Genomic DNA, 17,671 nt, shown 5'->3' with positions numbered 1-17,671 from the left:
TGTATGATAGAGTGTATAAAATAGATTATGTTTTAACGATGGGAAGATGGGTTAGGGTTTTTAAGGGCTACCGCCACGTTTTTTCACAATATATAAATGGTTAAACCAAGTATTAATCAAACTAAAGAGTGGAGAAAATCTCAGTCTTGGTATATAAATGGAAAACATAATGAATGTGAAAAATATCAAATAAGTCTTATTGAAAAAATAACTAAAACAAAGGTAAATAAAACAAATAAGCGAATTAATTTAAAAACTAGTAAGTTAGAGGATGTAAAGAAAAAATGAATATCCTTGAATGGACTGAAAACTTTGATGGTTATCAATTGAACAATGAAAAAACAATTTACTATAATCTCAAAATGATATGTGGCTCAGGAGGTGGCCAGATGAGAGCATTAAGAGAAGTTTATCATTTCGTAATGGCACAAATGGGGTATCTTAAAAAATATAAAGATTCAAATGTTTTGTTTGTCAATATTTTAGATGGGGATTATTGTGCAAAGAAAATTAAACTATTGAAGGAATTTGAGAATGAACAAATCTTTATAGGTTCAATGAGTGAGCTGTTCAACCCCCAGGTGTTCAATTCAATGAGGTTCAACCTCCAAGTTAAAAGGGGAGACAAATAAATATACCTTGGGATAAAAAGGGGGTTTATTTTTAAGGAAAAAAAAGGGAATCGCTGAAAATCCCCCATTCATTTACATGGGGAAAAGTGAGCCAGAATCAGTATTCTTACCCTACTCACGAGCAAAAGGAAGGAACTTGAGGGCGCGCGGATTTTTCCCTCCTTATATTCCTGCATGTTTTCTCCGCACTTGGTGTGGGGGGAGGGTGAGGCAGATCGTTCGCCATTGGTCGGTTCGTGGAATGAGGGGCTGGGAACGGAGGAACGCCCCTTTTCTGGAAGCTTCTCGCAGGAACTGGAAGGGGCGGAGCAGAAAACGGGGAGGAGCGAGGGGTTGGACCCCAGGGGATATGAGGGCGTGCAGGACGCCAGGTCTGGCAGTTCGTGCCTTTTGTCGTCGGATTTAGTTTGTGTCTTTCGTCGTGGAGCCTTACCTCATGGTGGCTGCTCGTCGAGCTCGAGAGTTCGTGTGTGGAGCCTTTTCTGGTCGGGTGATTGCTGTTGCTTCGTCGTGGTTCGAGCTCCGGGTGCCTTCCCTCTGGGTGCCAAGTCGTGAGGGTTGTGTGCGGTGGTCCAGGGTCGAGGCGCGCACGAGAGGAGAGTGCCGGAGAGAGCTCGCCGACCGTCGCACCACGAGGGTGCAGGTAACCAGCGTCGGTCTCATGGGGCCCATTCGGTCAGCCAAGTCCCACGCCATAAAGGCCCACGGGCCCAGTCTGACCCCCCTGTCTATGGGGGTGGTCTAATCCTTTCCTTTTTTGCTTTCGAATGAATGTTGGTGGCGCCGTGTCTTGTGAAGTAAAACCTGTAAAGTGCCTGTGGAATAATAATAATATTCGTTCGTAGTGCTTTTGCCTTGCTCGTGTCTTTGTCCCCGTCCCATGTATGCTTTTCTGAACACCTGCATGATTGTTCCATTGCATCATTGTATAAGTGTTTCATCTATCTATAATTCCGAGTGTGTGTGTGTGTGTGTGTGTGTGTGTGTGTGTGTGTGTGTGTGTGTGTGTGTGTGTGTGTGTGTGTGTGTGTGTGTGACCGCTGTTTCTCGACAACCACTGGTCCGATCTAATTGAAACTTGCCAGATATATTGCTGGGGACCTGAGGATGTGCCTTTTCAAGGTTTGATATTGATCGGACAAGTGCTTCCCAAGTTATGGCCATTTATTTACCAAACCAATGACAAGACATGTTGTTGCGTTGGCAGATGGGGAAGGGAACCTCAGCCACGTTCGCCATTACGGGTTACAACGTACGGGCTTCCGGAGAGTGATGACTTCGTGTATTCTAATAATTTCTCGATTTCTTATGCGCATTTATAGATAAACACAATGGCCCAAGTTATGATCGTTTTCATCTTCGACGGTGCATAAATTTCGGTAACATCAGAGTGCTGGTATGCTCCAAACCAGGAAGTAAATTTTTTTTTCTCTCTTCTCTTCTCTTTTTGTTTTTCCTTGCCACGACATTGCGAAAAGGTAAAATACGTTGGCGCTAATTGAATAATTGGGCATTAAAAATAAATTGCGAAAAATCGTAACTGCGAATAATATGTGAACTTCCGTGCCACGTGAGAGCGAAGAAATGGCCTGTGTGGTTGTCGTTTTCTGCTCGCGGTTTGAATATTTATTGATTATTATTTTTTTTTTTACGGGCACGTATTAGTTATAAATGTGTTTGTGTGAATGTTACCCGTTCGTCGTGTTTTCTTTTCCCCCATTGGAACGCCATATTACAGCTCGGAATGTTAGTTGGGTTTTAAACACCCGCTAAATAGAATCTGATCCGGCGAGGTCGGGCGATAGTACCCGCTCTGTTATCACTGCAGAACGGAACGGACCGCTTAAGCGGTTCGTGTCCCAAGCCGACCTGCTTGATACGGTCTCCCGGTTAGCTATCCGCGCGGGTACTTAGGTATATCGAGATTCGGTGATTGACCCGATCCTGCGCGGGTAGAAAATTGGCTCGGCCATGGTGGGGTTGAAGACCCACCTGTGACAGGGTTCCGGTGTTGCTCCGGAAGGTCACGACTGAATTGTCTGTCTGGTGGGCGAGCTGCTACTATTGGTGGAAAGCGGCAGTTCGCATGCCGGTGGGCGCGAATCCGTAACAATACATATACATATATATATATATATATATATATATATATATATATATATATATATATATATATATATATATATATATATATATATATATATATATATATATTGTTGTGGTTACCAAATTCGCAAACCACCATTTAGGTCCCTTAGGTGAGATATCTCGGTAAGTACATGTGTAGTTAGGCCCAAACCCGTTGTCTAGTGGGAATACATGTCATTTATGCGTGCTGCGACTCTTCAGGATAGCCGTTTTTCTTTTACTATCTTTAATTTGGACCAACCGCCATTGTTACCACCACCAACCACCACATCAACCACCCACCGCGGCGCCGCTTCACGTCACACCTCGCAACCGTCGCATCGCCACCGTTCTTGCGCCGCTTGTGGGTACCGGTGTTGGACTCGTGCAGGGCGCGCGCCGAACAGCGTGTACAAAACCACGGATTTTCTGCTTCAAAAACGGATCAAAAACGACACACGCCCACTTTTGTTCCGTCCAATCGGTGAGCAAGGGGCGATTTGGCCCCGCCCCCAGGGCGTTGGAGGGCGATCGATATATGCAAATTTATGGATCAAAAAGCATTCACGCCCACTTTTTCTCGGGCCAATGGGGAGCGAGGTGAAAGGTCGAAGGGAGGAGGTCAAAGATGAGAAGGCGAAGCCACGGGGCTTATAAAAGCGACCGCGTTCGTCAGTCAAGTGAGGAACAGAGAGTTAAGACTTCGCGGGCGGTGGAGTTGGCAAGAAGGAGCTGGTCGTCGTCGTGTGCGTTGGAGTCGGAGCGGAGGGGACAGAGCTGTGGAGAGGCGGCGAGGGCAGACGAGGGGGTGCTCGCGTCGTGCAGGGAACTGCACACCAGGGAGGCCGACAGCGCAACCTGGCCGAGGTGGAGACGCTCGTCGCGGGACTCGAGGCAGAGTAGGAATCCTCTATACCCCGAGCATCAGCAACCCCCTCCTGTTTCCCCCCGCGCTGAGATAGTGCGACTAAGGGGGCCCCTTTCCCACCCCCTATCAGACACTGTCCGCGAGGCCCGCGGAGTTGAGGCACCATCGCCGCTCCGCGTCTCATCACCAGACGGGTAGGCCCGACCCGGTCTCGGCCTCAGGCCCGCCTCATCCTTGAGGGTATTCTTTTCCTTGGTTTTGGGTATGTGTTGTCGGCGCCGTCTGTGAAGTAAAATTGTATAAGTGTTGCCGTGTGCTCGCGTAATCGGTATTAGATCTGCATTGTGTCTTCGCTTTTACATTTGCTTTTTGTGTAAATTGCATTGTGTTTTTCTTCTTTTCTATGTGCTTTTGGTGGAATTGAATATGTGTGCTTTCCGTTCGTCGCGAATAAATGTGCTTTGTGTTGAACTGTTTCCCGCTTCGCTTCGTCATTTCCTTCATTGAATCCTCATCTTGCTTCACATAAAGGGTTGGTAGTGGGCTGAATACGCCCGATAATTAATCGAACCGTCGAGGTCGACGAATAACACCGCTCGGTTATCCCGATAGTACGGAACGGGTCGCTTAAGTGGCCCGTGTCCGAAGTCGACCTGCGGCGAGGTGCGATCGCCCGGTCTACCCTCCGTGTGGGTACTTAGGGAGGTCGAATTTGGCGAGCAACCCTATCCCACGCGGGGGCTGATTGGCTCGATCGCGGTGAGACCGAAAGGTCCACCCGTGACTGGTTCCCGGCGTTAGTCCGAGAGGGTCACGACTGGATTGTCCGTCCGGTGGGCGACGTGCCGCGATTCGAGTTACGTGGCCGTCAGCACACCGGCGGGCGCGAATCCGCAACAATATATATATATATATATATATATATATATATATATATATATATATATATATATATATATATATATATATATATATATATATATATACATACATATAACTACACACATATACATACCCACACACATATACATACACACACATACAGTGGGGAGAACAAGTATTTGATCCACTGCCGATTTTGCAGGTTTTCCCACTTACAAAGCACGTAGAGGTCTGTAATTTTTATCATAGGTACACTTCAACTGTGAAAGACGGAATCTAAAACAAAAATCCTGAAAATCACATTGTATGATTTTTAAATAATTAATTTGCATTTTATTGCATGAAATAAGTATTTGGTACAGAAACCTTTGTTTGCAATTAATGAGATCAGACGTTTCCTGCAGTTCTTAACCAGGTTTGCACAGACTGCAGCAGGGATTTTGGCCCACTCCTCCATACAGATCTTCTCTAGATCCTTCAGGTTTCGAGGCTGTTGCTGGGCAACACAGACTTTCAGCTCCCTCCAAAGATTTTCTATTGGGTTCAGGTCTGGAGACTGGCTCGGCCACTCCAGGACCTTGAGATGCTTCTTACGGAGCCACTCCTTAGTTTCCCTGGCTGTGTGTTTCGGGTCGTTGTCATGCTGGAAGACCCAGCCACACCCCATCTTCAATGCTCTTGTTGAGCGAAGGAGGTTGTTGGCCAAGATCTCATGATACATGGCCCCATCCATCCTCCCCTCAATACGGTGCAGTCGTCCTGTCCCCTTTGCAGAAAAGCATCCCCAAAGAATGATGTTTCCACCTCCATGCTTCACGGTCGGGATGGTGTTCTTGGGGTTGTACTCATCCTTCCTCTTCCTCCAAACACGGCGAGTGCAGTTTAAACCAAAAGCTCTATTTTGGTCTCATCAGACCACATGACCTTCTCCCATTCCTCCTCTGGATCATCCAGATGGTCATTGGCAAACCAGACGGGCCTGGACATGCGCCGGCTTGAGCAGAGGGACCTTGCGTGCACTGCAGGATTTTAATCTGTGACGGCGTAGTGTGTTACTTCTGGTTTTCTTTGATACTGTGGTCCCAGCTCTCTTCAGGTCATTGACCAGGTCCTGCCGTGTAGTTCTGCTCTGATCCCTCACCTTTCTCATGATCATTGAGGCTCCACGAGGTGAGATCTTGCATGGAGCCCCAGACTGAGGGAGATTGACTGTTATCTTGAACTTCTTCCATTTTCTAATAATTGTGCCAACAGTTGTTGCCTTCTCTCCAAGCTGCTTGCCTATTGTCCTGTAGCCCATCCCAGCCTTGTGCAAGTCTACAATTTTGTCCCTGATGTCCTTAGACAGCTCTCTGGACTTGTCCATTGTGGAGAAGTTGGAGTCTGATTGATTGAGTGTGGACAGCTGTCTTTTATGCAGATAACGAGTTCAAACAGGTGCGGTTAATACAGGTAATGAATGGAGAATGGGAGGGCTTCTGAAAGACAAAACTTACAGGTCTGTGAGAGCCAGAATTCTTACTGGTTGGTCGGTGATCAAATACTTATTTCATGCAATAAAATGCAAATTAATTATTTCAGAATCATACAATGTGATTTTCAGGATTTTTGTTTTAGATTCCGTCTTTCACAGTTGAAGTGTACCTATGATAAAAATTACAGACCTCCTACGTGCTTTGTAAGTGGGAAAACCTGCAAAATCGGCAATGTATCAAATACTTGTTCTCCCCACTGTGTGTGCGTATATATATATATATATATATATATATATATATATATATATATATATATATATATATATATATATATATATATATATATATATATATATATATACATACACACACATGCATACCTGCACACACATGCATGCCTACACACGTACCTATACACATATACACACACACACACACACTCATCCCGTTCACTGGAGCTATCTTTTTTTTCCCCTTTTTTTTTTTTTTTTAAATGACTTTTTCCATCAACCGCTGTCACAATGAGAACCCAACGGGTTCACGGGTCGTCTAGTTTATTATAAAAGTAGCTGTGTCTGTCTGTCTGTCGTGTTATAACTTGAGAACAGATTAATGGGTTTCAATAAATCCAACTTTGGCAGATTCAGGGAACTCCCGGGAAGGTTTATGAAGATTTTTTTTTTTTTATGGGTACATGAGCACAAGGGGCGACATGAAACTACAAACATGACATGGCATTAAACTATGGGTACATGAAACTGCAAATGCCAACTTGCGACGCCGGTTATCCCTGCACTCCCAGGATTCCTTTTTCTTCTTGCCCTATAGATTAGCCATCACAGCAAAGATTGGTATTTCCGTCAGCGAAGCGACGGGTCTTATATTCTAGTACATAATAACAGGAGTATCTCGATTTGGGTACTCAGTAGAGCACATACCTCCGCCAAGCTGAACAGTTTACATTTTGTATCCCAATGATTGGCCAGATCTGCTGACCTGAACCAAAATTGAATAAATTCTTCATTGTCACACACCCAACCTGTCCACCAAGTTTCGTCCAAATCCTTCCATAACGTTTTGAGATATTGTGCTGCATATAGGTTTGGCCCTATCTCTCAATGGTGAAGAATCATTAAAAAAAAATTATTGGATCTTCACCAAAATCGAATCATTTCTTCCTTGTGACATTCCCAACTTGTCCACCAAGTTTCATCCAAATCTGTCCATTTATAACTTCTCCTTTTTTTGGTATACATTGTCGAGGCTTGTATGAGAGCTAACGCACAACACAGCAAGGGGGGGGGGGCATAAGACAAGGGGGAGGGGGGCATGAGACAAGGGGGAGGGGGGCAGGGTTTATTTTAACGTGCAGTTGTACCCCTTTTGTGCAGTTGTAAATTCAAAATGTGCAGTTGTAAATCCAGATTTGTGCAGTTGTTAATTTGTTCTTTGTTTGAATTTGTATGGCTCGGGTGTCATAAACTAGGAAGGAACCACAATAGACGTAACTGATAGTCTGATAGCTGACCAAAACTTTTTTTTTAATTAACCTTACAATATAATGCAATCATACATATTACATAAATCATAATATATGACATAGACTACCACATTTCACATTACAAATTATATCTTAAACAGTGAGGATTATCAAACGTATTGTTGCGGATTCGCGCCCGCCGGCGTGCGGACGGCCACGTAACTCGAATCGCGGCACGTCGCCCACCGGACGGACAATCCAGTCGTGACCCTCTCGGACTAACGCCGGGAACTAGTCACGGGTGGACCTTTCGGTCTCACCACGATCGTGCCAATCGGCCCCCGCGTGGGATAGGGTTGCTCGCCAAATTCGACCTACCTAAGTACCCACACGGAGGGTAGACCGGGCGATCGCACCTCGCCGCAGGTCTACTTCGGACACGGGCCACTTTAAGCGACCCGTTCCGTACTATCGGGATAACCGAGCGGTGTTATTCGTCGGCCTCGACGGTTCGATTAATTATCGGGCGTTTTAGCCCACGACCAACCCTTTACGTGAAGCAAGATGGAGATTCAATGAAAGAAAAGACGAAGCGAAGCGGGAAAACAGTTCAACCTGAAGCACATTTATTTCGCGATGAACGGAAAGCACACATACACAATTCCACCAAAAGCACATGTAAAAGAAGAAGACAATGCAATATTACACAAAAAGCAAATGCAACAATGCAGATCTAACCGACTACCGGGCACACAGCAACACTTATACAATTTTACTTCACAGACGGCGCCGACAACACATATTCCCAAAACAAAAGAAAAAGAACCACCCTCAAGGATGAGGCGGGCCTGGGGCCGAGAACGGGTCGGGCCTACCCGTCTGATGATGAGACGCGAAGTGGCGGTGGTGCCTCAACTCCGCGGGCCTCGCTGACAGTGTCTGGTAGGGGGTGGGAAAGGGGCCCCCTTTGTCGCACTATCTCAGCGCGGGGGGAAACAGGAGGGGGTTGCTGATGCTCGGGGGAAGGAGGATATCACCCTGTCTCTGGTCCCGCGGCGAGCGTCTCCTCCTCGACCTCGGTCGCGTTGCGGGCCTCTCCCTCTGCAGCTCCCAGCACCGACGCGAGCACCCCCTCGTCCGCCTTCGCCGCCGTCACCTCTCCACAGCTCCGTCTACTCGCCCTCTCCGTCTCCTCTCTTGGCTCGTCCCAACTCTTCACTCTTGACTTCTCCCACTTCTTTCCAGCTCCACCGACGACTCTCTTGAACTCCGCACAACTCCTTTACTGACGAACGCAGCCGTTTATATAAGCCCCGTGGCTTCGCTCTTTCACCCTTGACCCTCTGCCTCCGACCCTTCACCTCTCTAACTGGCTCCCCATTGGCCCGAGGAAAAGTGGGCGTGAATGCTTTTTGATCCATGTATTTGCATATTGCGACCGCCCTCCAACGCCCTGGAGGCGGGGCCAAATCGCCCCTCGCTCACCGATTGGACGGAACAAAAGTGGGCGTGAGTCGTTTTTGATCCGTTTTTCTTCGGAAAGTCTGTGATGTCTCTGAATACGCTGCTCGGTGCGCGCCCTGCACGAGTCCAGTATCGGTGCCCACGAGTGGCGCGAGATGGTGTGGATGCGATGGTGGCGAGTTGTGACGGTAAAGGTCGTGGCGGTTGTGGTGAAGCGGCGTTGTGGTTGGTTGTTGTTGTGAAGTGGCGTTGTGGTTGGTGGTTGTTGTTGTGAAGCGGCGTTGTGGTTGGTGGTTGTTGTGTGATGGCTGTTGAGACGTGGTTGGTGGTGGTAATAATGGCGGCTGGTCCAAAATAAAGATAGTAAAAGAAAAACGGCTATCCTGAAGAGTCGCAGCCCGCATGAATGACATTTATTCCCTCTAGACAACGGGTTTGGGCCTAACTACACATATACTTACCGAGATATCTCACCTAAGGGACCTGAATGGTGGTTTGCGAATTTGGTCAACCACAACACTACCCCCTCCCCTTTTTACAGACTCGTCCCGAGTCGTCAAATTTTCGTGTGCCATCATGTGTAGTTTTCCCCTAGTACATTTTACCTACGGATCCCTGAGTGCGACATTCATGGTATTCGTGTCCCCAAAATAAATAACCTAAGGGCTGAGTAACTACCTTAACAAACTGACTCACACGGACGACTTAAATAAAATTAAATTAAAAAGACATACATGCCGGGGGCGCACTCATATTTACAGTACATCTTACCTTAACTTACAAATTTTACACTAAACCATGGCACAGGATCAATGAGCTCTGCAAAAAGAAAGCAGTTAGCAGGGAGCCAGGCTGCTCGCATGCAGTCTCTGGCTCAAATAATGCAGGTGACAGGGAACGTGGCCGGCTGCTCACACGCAGTCCAAGGCCTTCCCTTTTGAACTGAACGCAGTGAACCACAACGGTGCATGGGCTGCACAAACGCAGTCTCCGTGCCAGCTCAAGTGGCACACGCAATGAACACAACGAATGGATGGATGAATGGATGGACGCAAAGACGGTGCACGGGCTGCACAAACGTAGTCTCCATGCCAGCTCAAGTGGCACACGCAATGAGCACAACGAATGGATGGATGAATGGTTTGAACTCAACGCAGTGAACCACAACGGTGCATGGGCTGCACAAACGCAGTCTCCGTGCCAGCTCAAGTGGCACACGCAATGAACACAACGAATGGATGGATGAATGGTTGGACGCAAACACGGTGCACGGGCCGCCACTGCAGGCCCGTGTTGTAGCTGCCAACAGGGCAGTTCTCACAGCTTGCAAACTGTTGCCTTGCGGATCCTGGCGCACATGGAAATGAACAGGGGGGGGGGCAAAGCAAAATTGAACGGGGCTGGTGAACAGGGGCAGTGGGCATGGCATGGCAAAGGCAGCAGGCAAACACAGCCCGCAGAAGAAGGCCGCTGCAGGCAAACACAGCCGGCAGATGAACTGGCCGGCACAGGCCTTGAAGAAAAACAGCCAGCCGGCAGATGAAGTGGGCCGGCACAGGCCTTGCAGCACAGCAGCTGCAGACGATCCAGCCGGCACAGGCCTTGCAGCAAAACAACAGCTGCCGATGAAGCTGGCCAGCCTTTGCCGTTCCGTGGAGGTTGGTGGAGGAAGTGCGGTGGTGCTGGCCACTTGGAAGGCGGGCTCGGACCTACCTACCTGTCTCCCTCCCACCTATCGCCTTTGCCTGTCACTGTACATACCCACTCCCTTAATTTGTCAAACCCCAATTTAGCCCCAACTTATTTTTTTATTTTTACTTCCCCACTATAAATCATCCCCTAACCCCCTTTACTGTCCTTGTTCGGCTAACCTATCCTGTCACCTAGCCTACTCCCAACCCCTACGTTCCCTTCCCGGAGGGGAACAAGGGAGAGCTAGCGTCCTGTGTCGAGGCCCAACTCAAGCCTCAGAATGGCCTCCCCAGAGTTCGGCGATCTATAACCAAAGTGGGTCCAGCGGCCCACAACGAGAGCGAGGGGATGGATGGTGTGGAGGGGTACACTTCCTAATCTACCCTAACCATTTAACTGTTAAACTACCCCGGGGCTTTCAACAAGCGCCTCTCGCTTAAACTATTGGTTCTAACAACCCAGATTCCCGTCGCCTGTGTTGGTGTCCTTACAATTTCGGGCCTCGCCCCCCAATTTTCTTCCCGTGCCCTCACACGGTCTCATGGCTGGGACACGTGGCTCCCTTTGGCAGGCACGACCCTCTGCCAATTCCCCAGCTATGGCACCCCCGGGCACTACACTGCCTCCGAGCCTACCAGCTCCCTAACACCGGGGAGTGCCCCCCATGGCACCTCCCCTGAAATGCACACGTGTCAGGCTGGCTTCCCGGGCCCCTTTCCGAGGGTCACCCGTGCCCACAACACTGCCTACGCGGCTAATGGCGCCCCGGGCCCCCGCACCAAGCAGGCGCACCCGTGCCCACTACGCTATCCCGGCCCCCCATGGGCCCATGGCCTACCACGGCCGACTGGCCTGGTGCCCGGGGTACCCACTCGGCGATACTCACCTTTCGCAGCCACGCTCCCAAGCCCGTCAACAGGGCTCCTGCACCCCTCCAAACGGGTTTTGAGCCTATTTCCCCACCAACAACAAAACGACTTCCATATTTGTTAATTTGACTAACCCCCTAACTCACTCTACACTGACCCCGGGGTCCCTTGGGCGGGAGTCACTCCTCCCCCCAATCACTCATCGCACCATGCATTCCCCATTCGCTCCACTCACACAGACCCGCTGGCCTCACTCACAACTCCAAGCACATGCTTCCACTTCACTCACCAACTCTTCAACACACTCACCGCTGAACTCTGCCATCCTTCTAACTACATCCCCTAACTCGTGCTCCCACGTCGTCCCTTAAACTATAGCACGTTCCTTTTAACACTACGTAGCTAAACTACGTCCCCGCTACACATCCACAAGTCTGTCACTGTCTCCAAATAATCAAAAAAACCCATTTTATTTCCCAACCTAAATCTGGCTACAATCCCTCTAACTAATCCATTCCACGGACTCCATGAGGACTTACCCCTGCCCCATGGAGTCGGTCTAGCTAAGCTAACCCTTCCCCCTAACTAGTTTCCATCCTGTGCCCTGGTAAGGGGGTCTTCCACCCCTTGCCCGGGAATCCTGTGCACCCGAAAGTGAGGCTTGCTTTTTTTTTTCACGCGCAGCACCAGCGCGGCAACTCGCAGCTCGCGCACTTTGCAACTGCCCGTGACGTCATGCAGCTGCACGTGTACCTCGTCCCTCTTTGGACGGTACCATCCGGCAGGGATACCCCTCCTGCCGGGTTCCAACCCCACGTGCAGCCATGGCGTCACCATGCGCATAAAAAAAACACAAGCCCCACGTCTCGAGGGGTTCCCCACGCGAACACATGTGCTTTGCCCGTTGGAGCTTAACACACACGATCGCGTGGAGAACCCGTCTGGTCCCAATCCGTTTACCTGCCTAAACTTTGTCCGTCCGCGGGATCGGCAAATCCACCGCGTGCGTTTCCGGACCGGGACTTCACTCTCGCAAGCGACCACGTGGGGGCCTCGTGCGTTGCACAGCACGGACCTCGTGCTCACTGCTGGGTGAACCCGGCACGGTCCCCGAAACAACTACAGCCGCTACTCGGCTTTCTTTCCTCACATGTCGCCGTCGTCGCCATTCCACACACGCACTCCCGCGTGTTACGACGCTCACACACCTTACCATTAAACTCACACCGGGAGACGCGGCTGCATGTTCACACATGCCCACCGACATCTCCCTTACATACCGCTCTCTCACACACACGGTCTCCCTTGCATAAACCATACCACTCACACGTGGTGCTCCATTCACTCGCGGCCTTCCACTCACTCGTACCTCACTCATACACCGTGCCTCACTCACACACGCGGGGGCACTCAACCGCGGTGCTTCATCCACACACCGTCCCTCACTCACACACGCGGGGGAACTCAACCGCGGTGCCTCATCCACACACGGCGTGCTGGGAAGCACGTACTCTGGCACCATCGCCACCACACCACTCGCACACGGGGTCCCTTCCACACACGGGGACGCACTCACGCCTTGCACCACACACACAGGGACAACCACACTGGGGATTCGTGTCCCCACAAGGGTCTCCGGGGCCTCTATACCCCCCAAGCTCTCCGTGCACCTGTCCACAGCACTCCTCCCCTCGACCTCGCAAAGCACGACCGAACTCACCTGGTCGTGACTCGCTTCAAGGGGGCATACTCCCTCCCCTCGTTCCTGGAGGAGGCCATCCAGCTGCTCGCACTGGGTCTCCACCCAGTCCACCAGCTCACCCCCATTATCCTCCACTACCTCCGTGTGTGTGTGTGCGTCACTTACCCCGTCTTCATCGTGTAGTCTTCCCTCCATCGTTCCCATCTCCCGTGTCTCTGCCAACTCAGTCACCTCTTCACCCTTTACCTCCCTTGTCTCTACTATTTTTATTTCCTTTGTCGTCACCTCGTGTCTCGTCTCGCACGTTTTGGTCTCCCCATTTAATTTTTCCCTTTTGGTCACCGTTGCACCCCCTCCCAGCTCGTTCGCTCCTACACGTGGAGTGGCCATTTTAAGCTCCCTGCTAACGGCCTTCATGCCCGCCTGCAGGCATCGGCCCATGTTCTGTGTCTCACCCCGGAGCTCTTTCATTTCTTTTCTCATTTGTTTTGCGTTTGTATCCATCTTTTGTGTATTCGCATCCATCTTTTTCGTTCATGTTTGCATTTATCTTCGCTGTCATTTCCGCATTCATCTTTTGTGCATTCGCATCCATCTTCGCTGTCATTTCCGCATTCATTTTTGCCAGCATGGTGAATGGCTGGCCATGTCGGGTGCGCTTGGGTGAGCCGTTTCGGCAGGGGTTGGGGAAGGGTTTTGGTGGAGAGGGGGAGGGGAGGTGTCATACACCGCGGCCGCTGCCGCACCCATTTCGGGCTCTGGGTTCAGTTGGGCGAGTTCGTTTTCCTGTACGACCAACATTTCCTGCACGGGGATTTCATCCTGAGCCATGGATTCTACACATTCTACATCCATTTCTAATACCCCCGGCTCCCGCTCGCCTTGAGACGCCATCTTGCTTCTCTTAAAGGGTTAATTTAGGTCACTCGTAATTTGGAGGGAATCGGGGGTCGCTCCTCTCACCCCTGGACCGATTCCCGTGAATTTAATTGGAGACAGGAGAGCCCGTTTTCCCGTTTCCGATACCAGTGCCGCGAGGAGGGCGATGGGTTTATATCGCACGACCTGACACCAGTGTTGCGGATTCGCGCCCGCCGGCGTGCGGACGGCCACGTAACTCGAATCGCGGCACGTCATCCACCGGACGGACAATCCAGTCGTGACCCTCTCGGACTAACGCCGGGAACTAGTCACGGGTGGACCTTTCGGTCTCACCACGATCGTGCCAATCGGCCCCCGCGTGGGATAGGGTTGCTCGCCAAATTCGACCTACCTAAGTACCCACACGGAGGGTAGACCGGGCGATCGCACCTCGCCGCAGGTCTACTTCGGACACGGGCCACTTAAGCGACCCGTTCCGTACTATCGGGATAACCGAGCGGTGTTATTCGTCGGCCTCGACGGTTCGATTAATTATCGGGCGTTTTAGCCCACGACCAACCCTTTACGTGAAGCAAGATGGAGATTCAATGAAAGAAAAGACGAAGCGAAGCGGGAAAACAGTTCAACATGAAGCACATTTATATCGCGATGAACGGAAAGCACACATATACAATTCCACCAAAAGCACATGTAAAAGAAGAAGACAATGCAATATTACACAAAAAGCAAATGCAACAATGCAGATCTAACCGACTACCGGGCACACAGCAACACTTATACAATTTTACTTCACAGACGGCGCCGACAACACATATTCCCAAAACAAAAGAAAAAGAACCACCCTCAAGGATGAGGCGGGCCTGGGGCCGAGACCGGGTCGGGCCTACCCGTCTGATGAGATGCGAAGTGGCGGTGGTGCCTCAACTCCGCGGGCCTCGCGGACAGTGTCTGGTAGGGGGTGGGAAAGGGGCCCCCTTTGTCGCACTATCTCAGCGCGGGGGGAAACAGGAGGGGGTTGCTGATGCTCGGGGGAAGGAGGATATCACCCTGTCTCGGGTCCCACGGCGAGCGTCTCCTCCTCGACCTCGGTCGCGTTGCGGGCCTCTCCCTCTGCAGCTCCCTGCAGCACCGACGCGAGCACCCCCTCGTCCGCCTTCGCCGCCGTCACCTCTCCACAGCTCCGTCTACTCGCCCTCTCCGTCTCCTCTCTTGGCTCGTCCCAACTCTTCACTCTTGACTTCTCCCACTTCTTTCCAGTTCCACCGACGACTCTCTTGAACTCCGCACAACTCCTTTACTGACGAACGCAGCCGTTTATATAAGCCCCGTGGCTTCGCTCTTTCACCCTTGACCCTCTGCCTCCGACCCTTCACCTCTCTAACTGGCTCCCCATTGGCCCGAGGAAAAGTGGGCGTGAATGCTTTTTGATCCATGTATTTGCATATAGCGACCGCCCTCCAACGCCCTGGAGGCGGGGCCAAATCGCCCCTCGCTCACCGATTGGACGGAACAAAAGTGGGCGTGAGTCGTTTTTGATCCGTTTTCTTCGGAAAGTCTGTGATGTCTCTGAATACGCTGCTCGGTGCGCGCCCTGCACGAGTCCAGTATCGGTGCCCACGAGTGGCGCGAGATAGTGTGGATGCGATGGTGGCGAGTTGTGACGGTAAAGGTCGTGGCGGTTGTGGTGAAGCGGCGTTGTGGTTGGTGGTTGTTGTTGTGAAGCGGCGTTGTGGTTGGTGGTTGTTGTTGTGAAGCGGCGTTGTGGTTGGTGGTTGTTGTGTGATGGCTGTTGAGACGTGGTTGGTGGTGGTAATAATGGCGGCTGGTCCAAAATAAAGATAGTAAAAGAAAAACGGCTATCCTGAAGAGTCGCAGCCCGCATGAATGACATTTATTCCCTCTAGACAACGGGTTTGGGCCTAACTACACATATACTTACCGAGATATCTCACCTAAGGGACCTGAATGGTGGTTTGCGAATTTGGTCAACCACAACAGTATTTACAGTGGATGTGAAACCACAAGTGGTTGCTCATAGTCACACAAAGAACAAAATCATAAACCTGAGCCTGAGGTTGACTATGACTAACATTAGAACCAAGTTTCAGGTAAGTCCAACTCGCTAGCTGTCTTTGGCATGAGTAAGATTGAACAAAATCTGTAGAACTTAACGAAAACGAACATTTGAACCTGTCCAAGTAAGCAAAACTGTAAGAAGTTAGAATTTCTTGACCTTCTTCTTAGGTGGTACCTCCACCTCGTCAGGCTCGTCATCCTTTACTTTGTGTTCTGCTTCTGTGAAAACTCCCTTGAAGTGGACTTGAAACTTTGCTTTGTCATGGCTTTTGTTTCTGCGTGCCTCTGATGACAGCCAAATCATAACCGCCTCCCTTGGATCAAATGCTTCTAATGGTGGCATGTTGTAATGTATGTACAAATACAGATTTTTCCGTCTCCACTGACATTCTTGATCTTTCACATGTTTTCAGAGCATTGCTGCTACTTATAAGATGCTCAACATCTGCTGAATGAGGCTTGGCAGCCATAACTCTGCTTAATGCCTTCACCAGATTTGGAAACAGTTCTTTAGACACCAGATACTTGACCAGCTTGTTGAGAGTTAAGTCTTTTCCTTTTCCAGAAGACACAAGATCTTGGTATTCCAGACCGAGTTCCTCAAGGTCCAAATCTGGACATATCAGCTGATGAACAGCCTTGAAGTCAGCATCTTGTAGCTTCAAGAAGGGCACCAGTACCTCCATCATGTGCTTGTCAATGTCACTGTCAAACCGCTGTACCAGGAACTCTGACGGGGATTGCACAAGCTCGTTTTGTATGGCTGCATTGTCCCTTTTGCCACTAACAAAGAGGTGGTGGTCTTTGCTTCGGCGTCCTCTTTCCTCACCTGTAAACACATAATCACATATGTATATATATATATATATATATACATATATATATATATATATATACATATATATATATATATATATATATATATATTTTTTTTTTTTATATATATATATATATTTTCATATATTTAGATTAGATTGGTTGTAATCATTCATCTCCCATTAAAATTAAAAATTGATTGGAATCTGAGATATTACATTCCATTAGAAAGTGAATTTCATCTTCAACTTTCCCGCTATTGTACAGAGCGCATTTTCTATCACACAGTGCAGTTTTTGGTTTATTAAAACCGCCGGTTTCCACAGCAAGCGGAAAACATCCTGATCGGAATTTAAAAAGAATACCTCGGTGGTCATAGAGTTAGAATGGTTTAAAATTTGACGAATTGTTCTTGTTGATAGTTACGAAAAAAAACTTTTAAAGACGAAAAAATGTTGATTGTTAAGAAAAAGGCTCACCAAGTGTGATATTCTTCAGTCTGGAGGTGGCATGCCCCTCTTCCTCTGTGGACTCCAGTTGTGTCTGCAAGGTGGCAACCCAGCCACCCAGCAGTGGAGTTTCCTTGAGTTTCGCCAGGTTTGATGTCACAAGAGATGTTTCAATATCCAAGTTAAGCAGGGTCACACTGTCCGACTGAATCTTCTTCTGGAATCGTGAAAACATAGCTAGTACATCGGCAACAAAT

The 17,671-nt window shown here is 49.4% G+C and overlaps 1 protein-coding gene across 1 annotated transcript in view; it reads left to right on the top strand.

Annotated features, from left to right (window-relative positions):
• Positions 1-16,601, top strand: part of LOC147014415 (uncharacterized) — a 33,161-nt gene extending 16,560 nt beyond the window's left edge. The window contains exon 4 of the mRNA XM_085850605.1: positions 16,563-16,601. Coding sequence (XP_085706731.1) covers positions 16,563-16,601 — 39 coding nt within the window. The remainder of the gene's footprint in view (positions 1-16,562) is intronic.
• The last annotated feature ends 1,070 nt before the right edge of the window (positions 16,602-17,671 follow it).

The sequence above is a fragment of the Eptatretus burgeri genome, chromosome 13 (assembly GCF_056783735.1).
Source record: "Eptatretus burgeri isolate ZD-2024b chromosome 13, Ebu_testis_v1, whole genome shotgun sequence".
NCBI classification, from domain to species: Eukaryota; Metazoa; Chordata; class Myxini; order Myxiniformes; family Myxinidae; genus Eptatretus; species Eptatretus burgeri.
The sequence above is the reverse complement of the archived record's forward strand: the minus strand, read 5'-3'. Positions and strand labels throughout refer to the sequence as shown.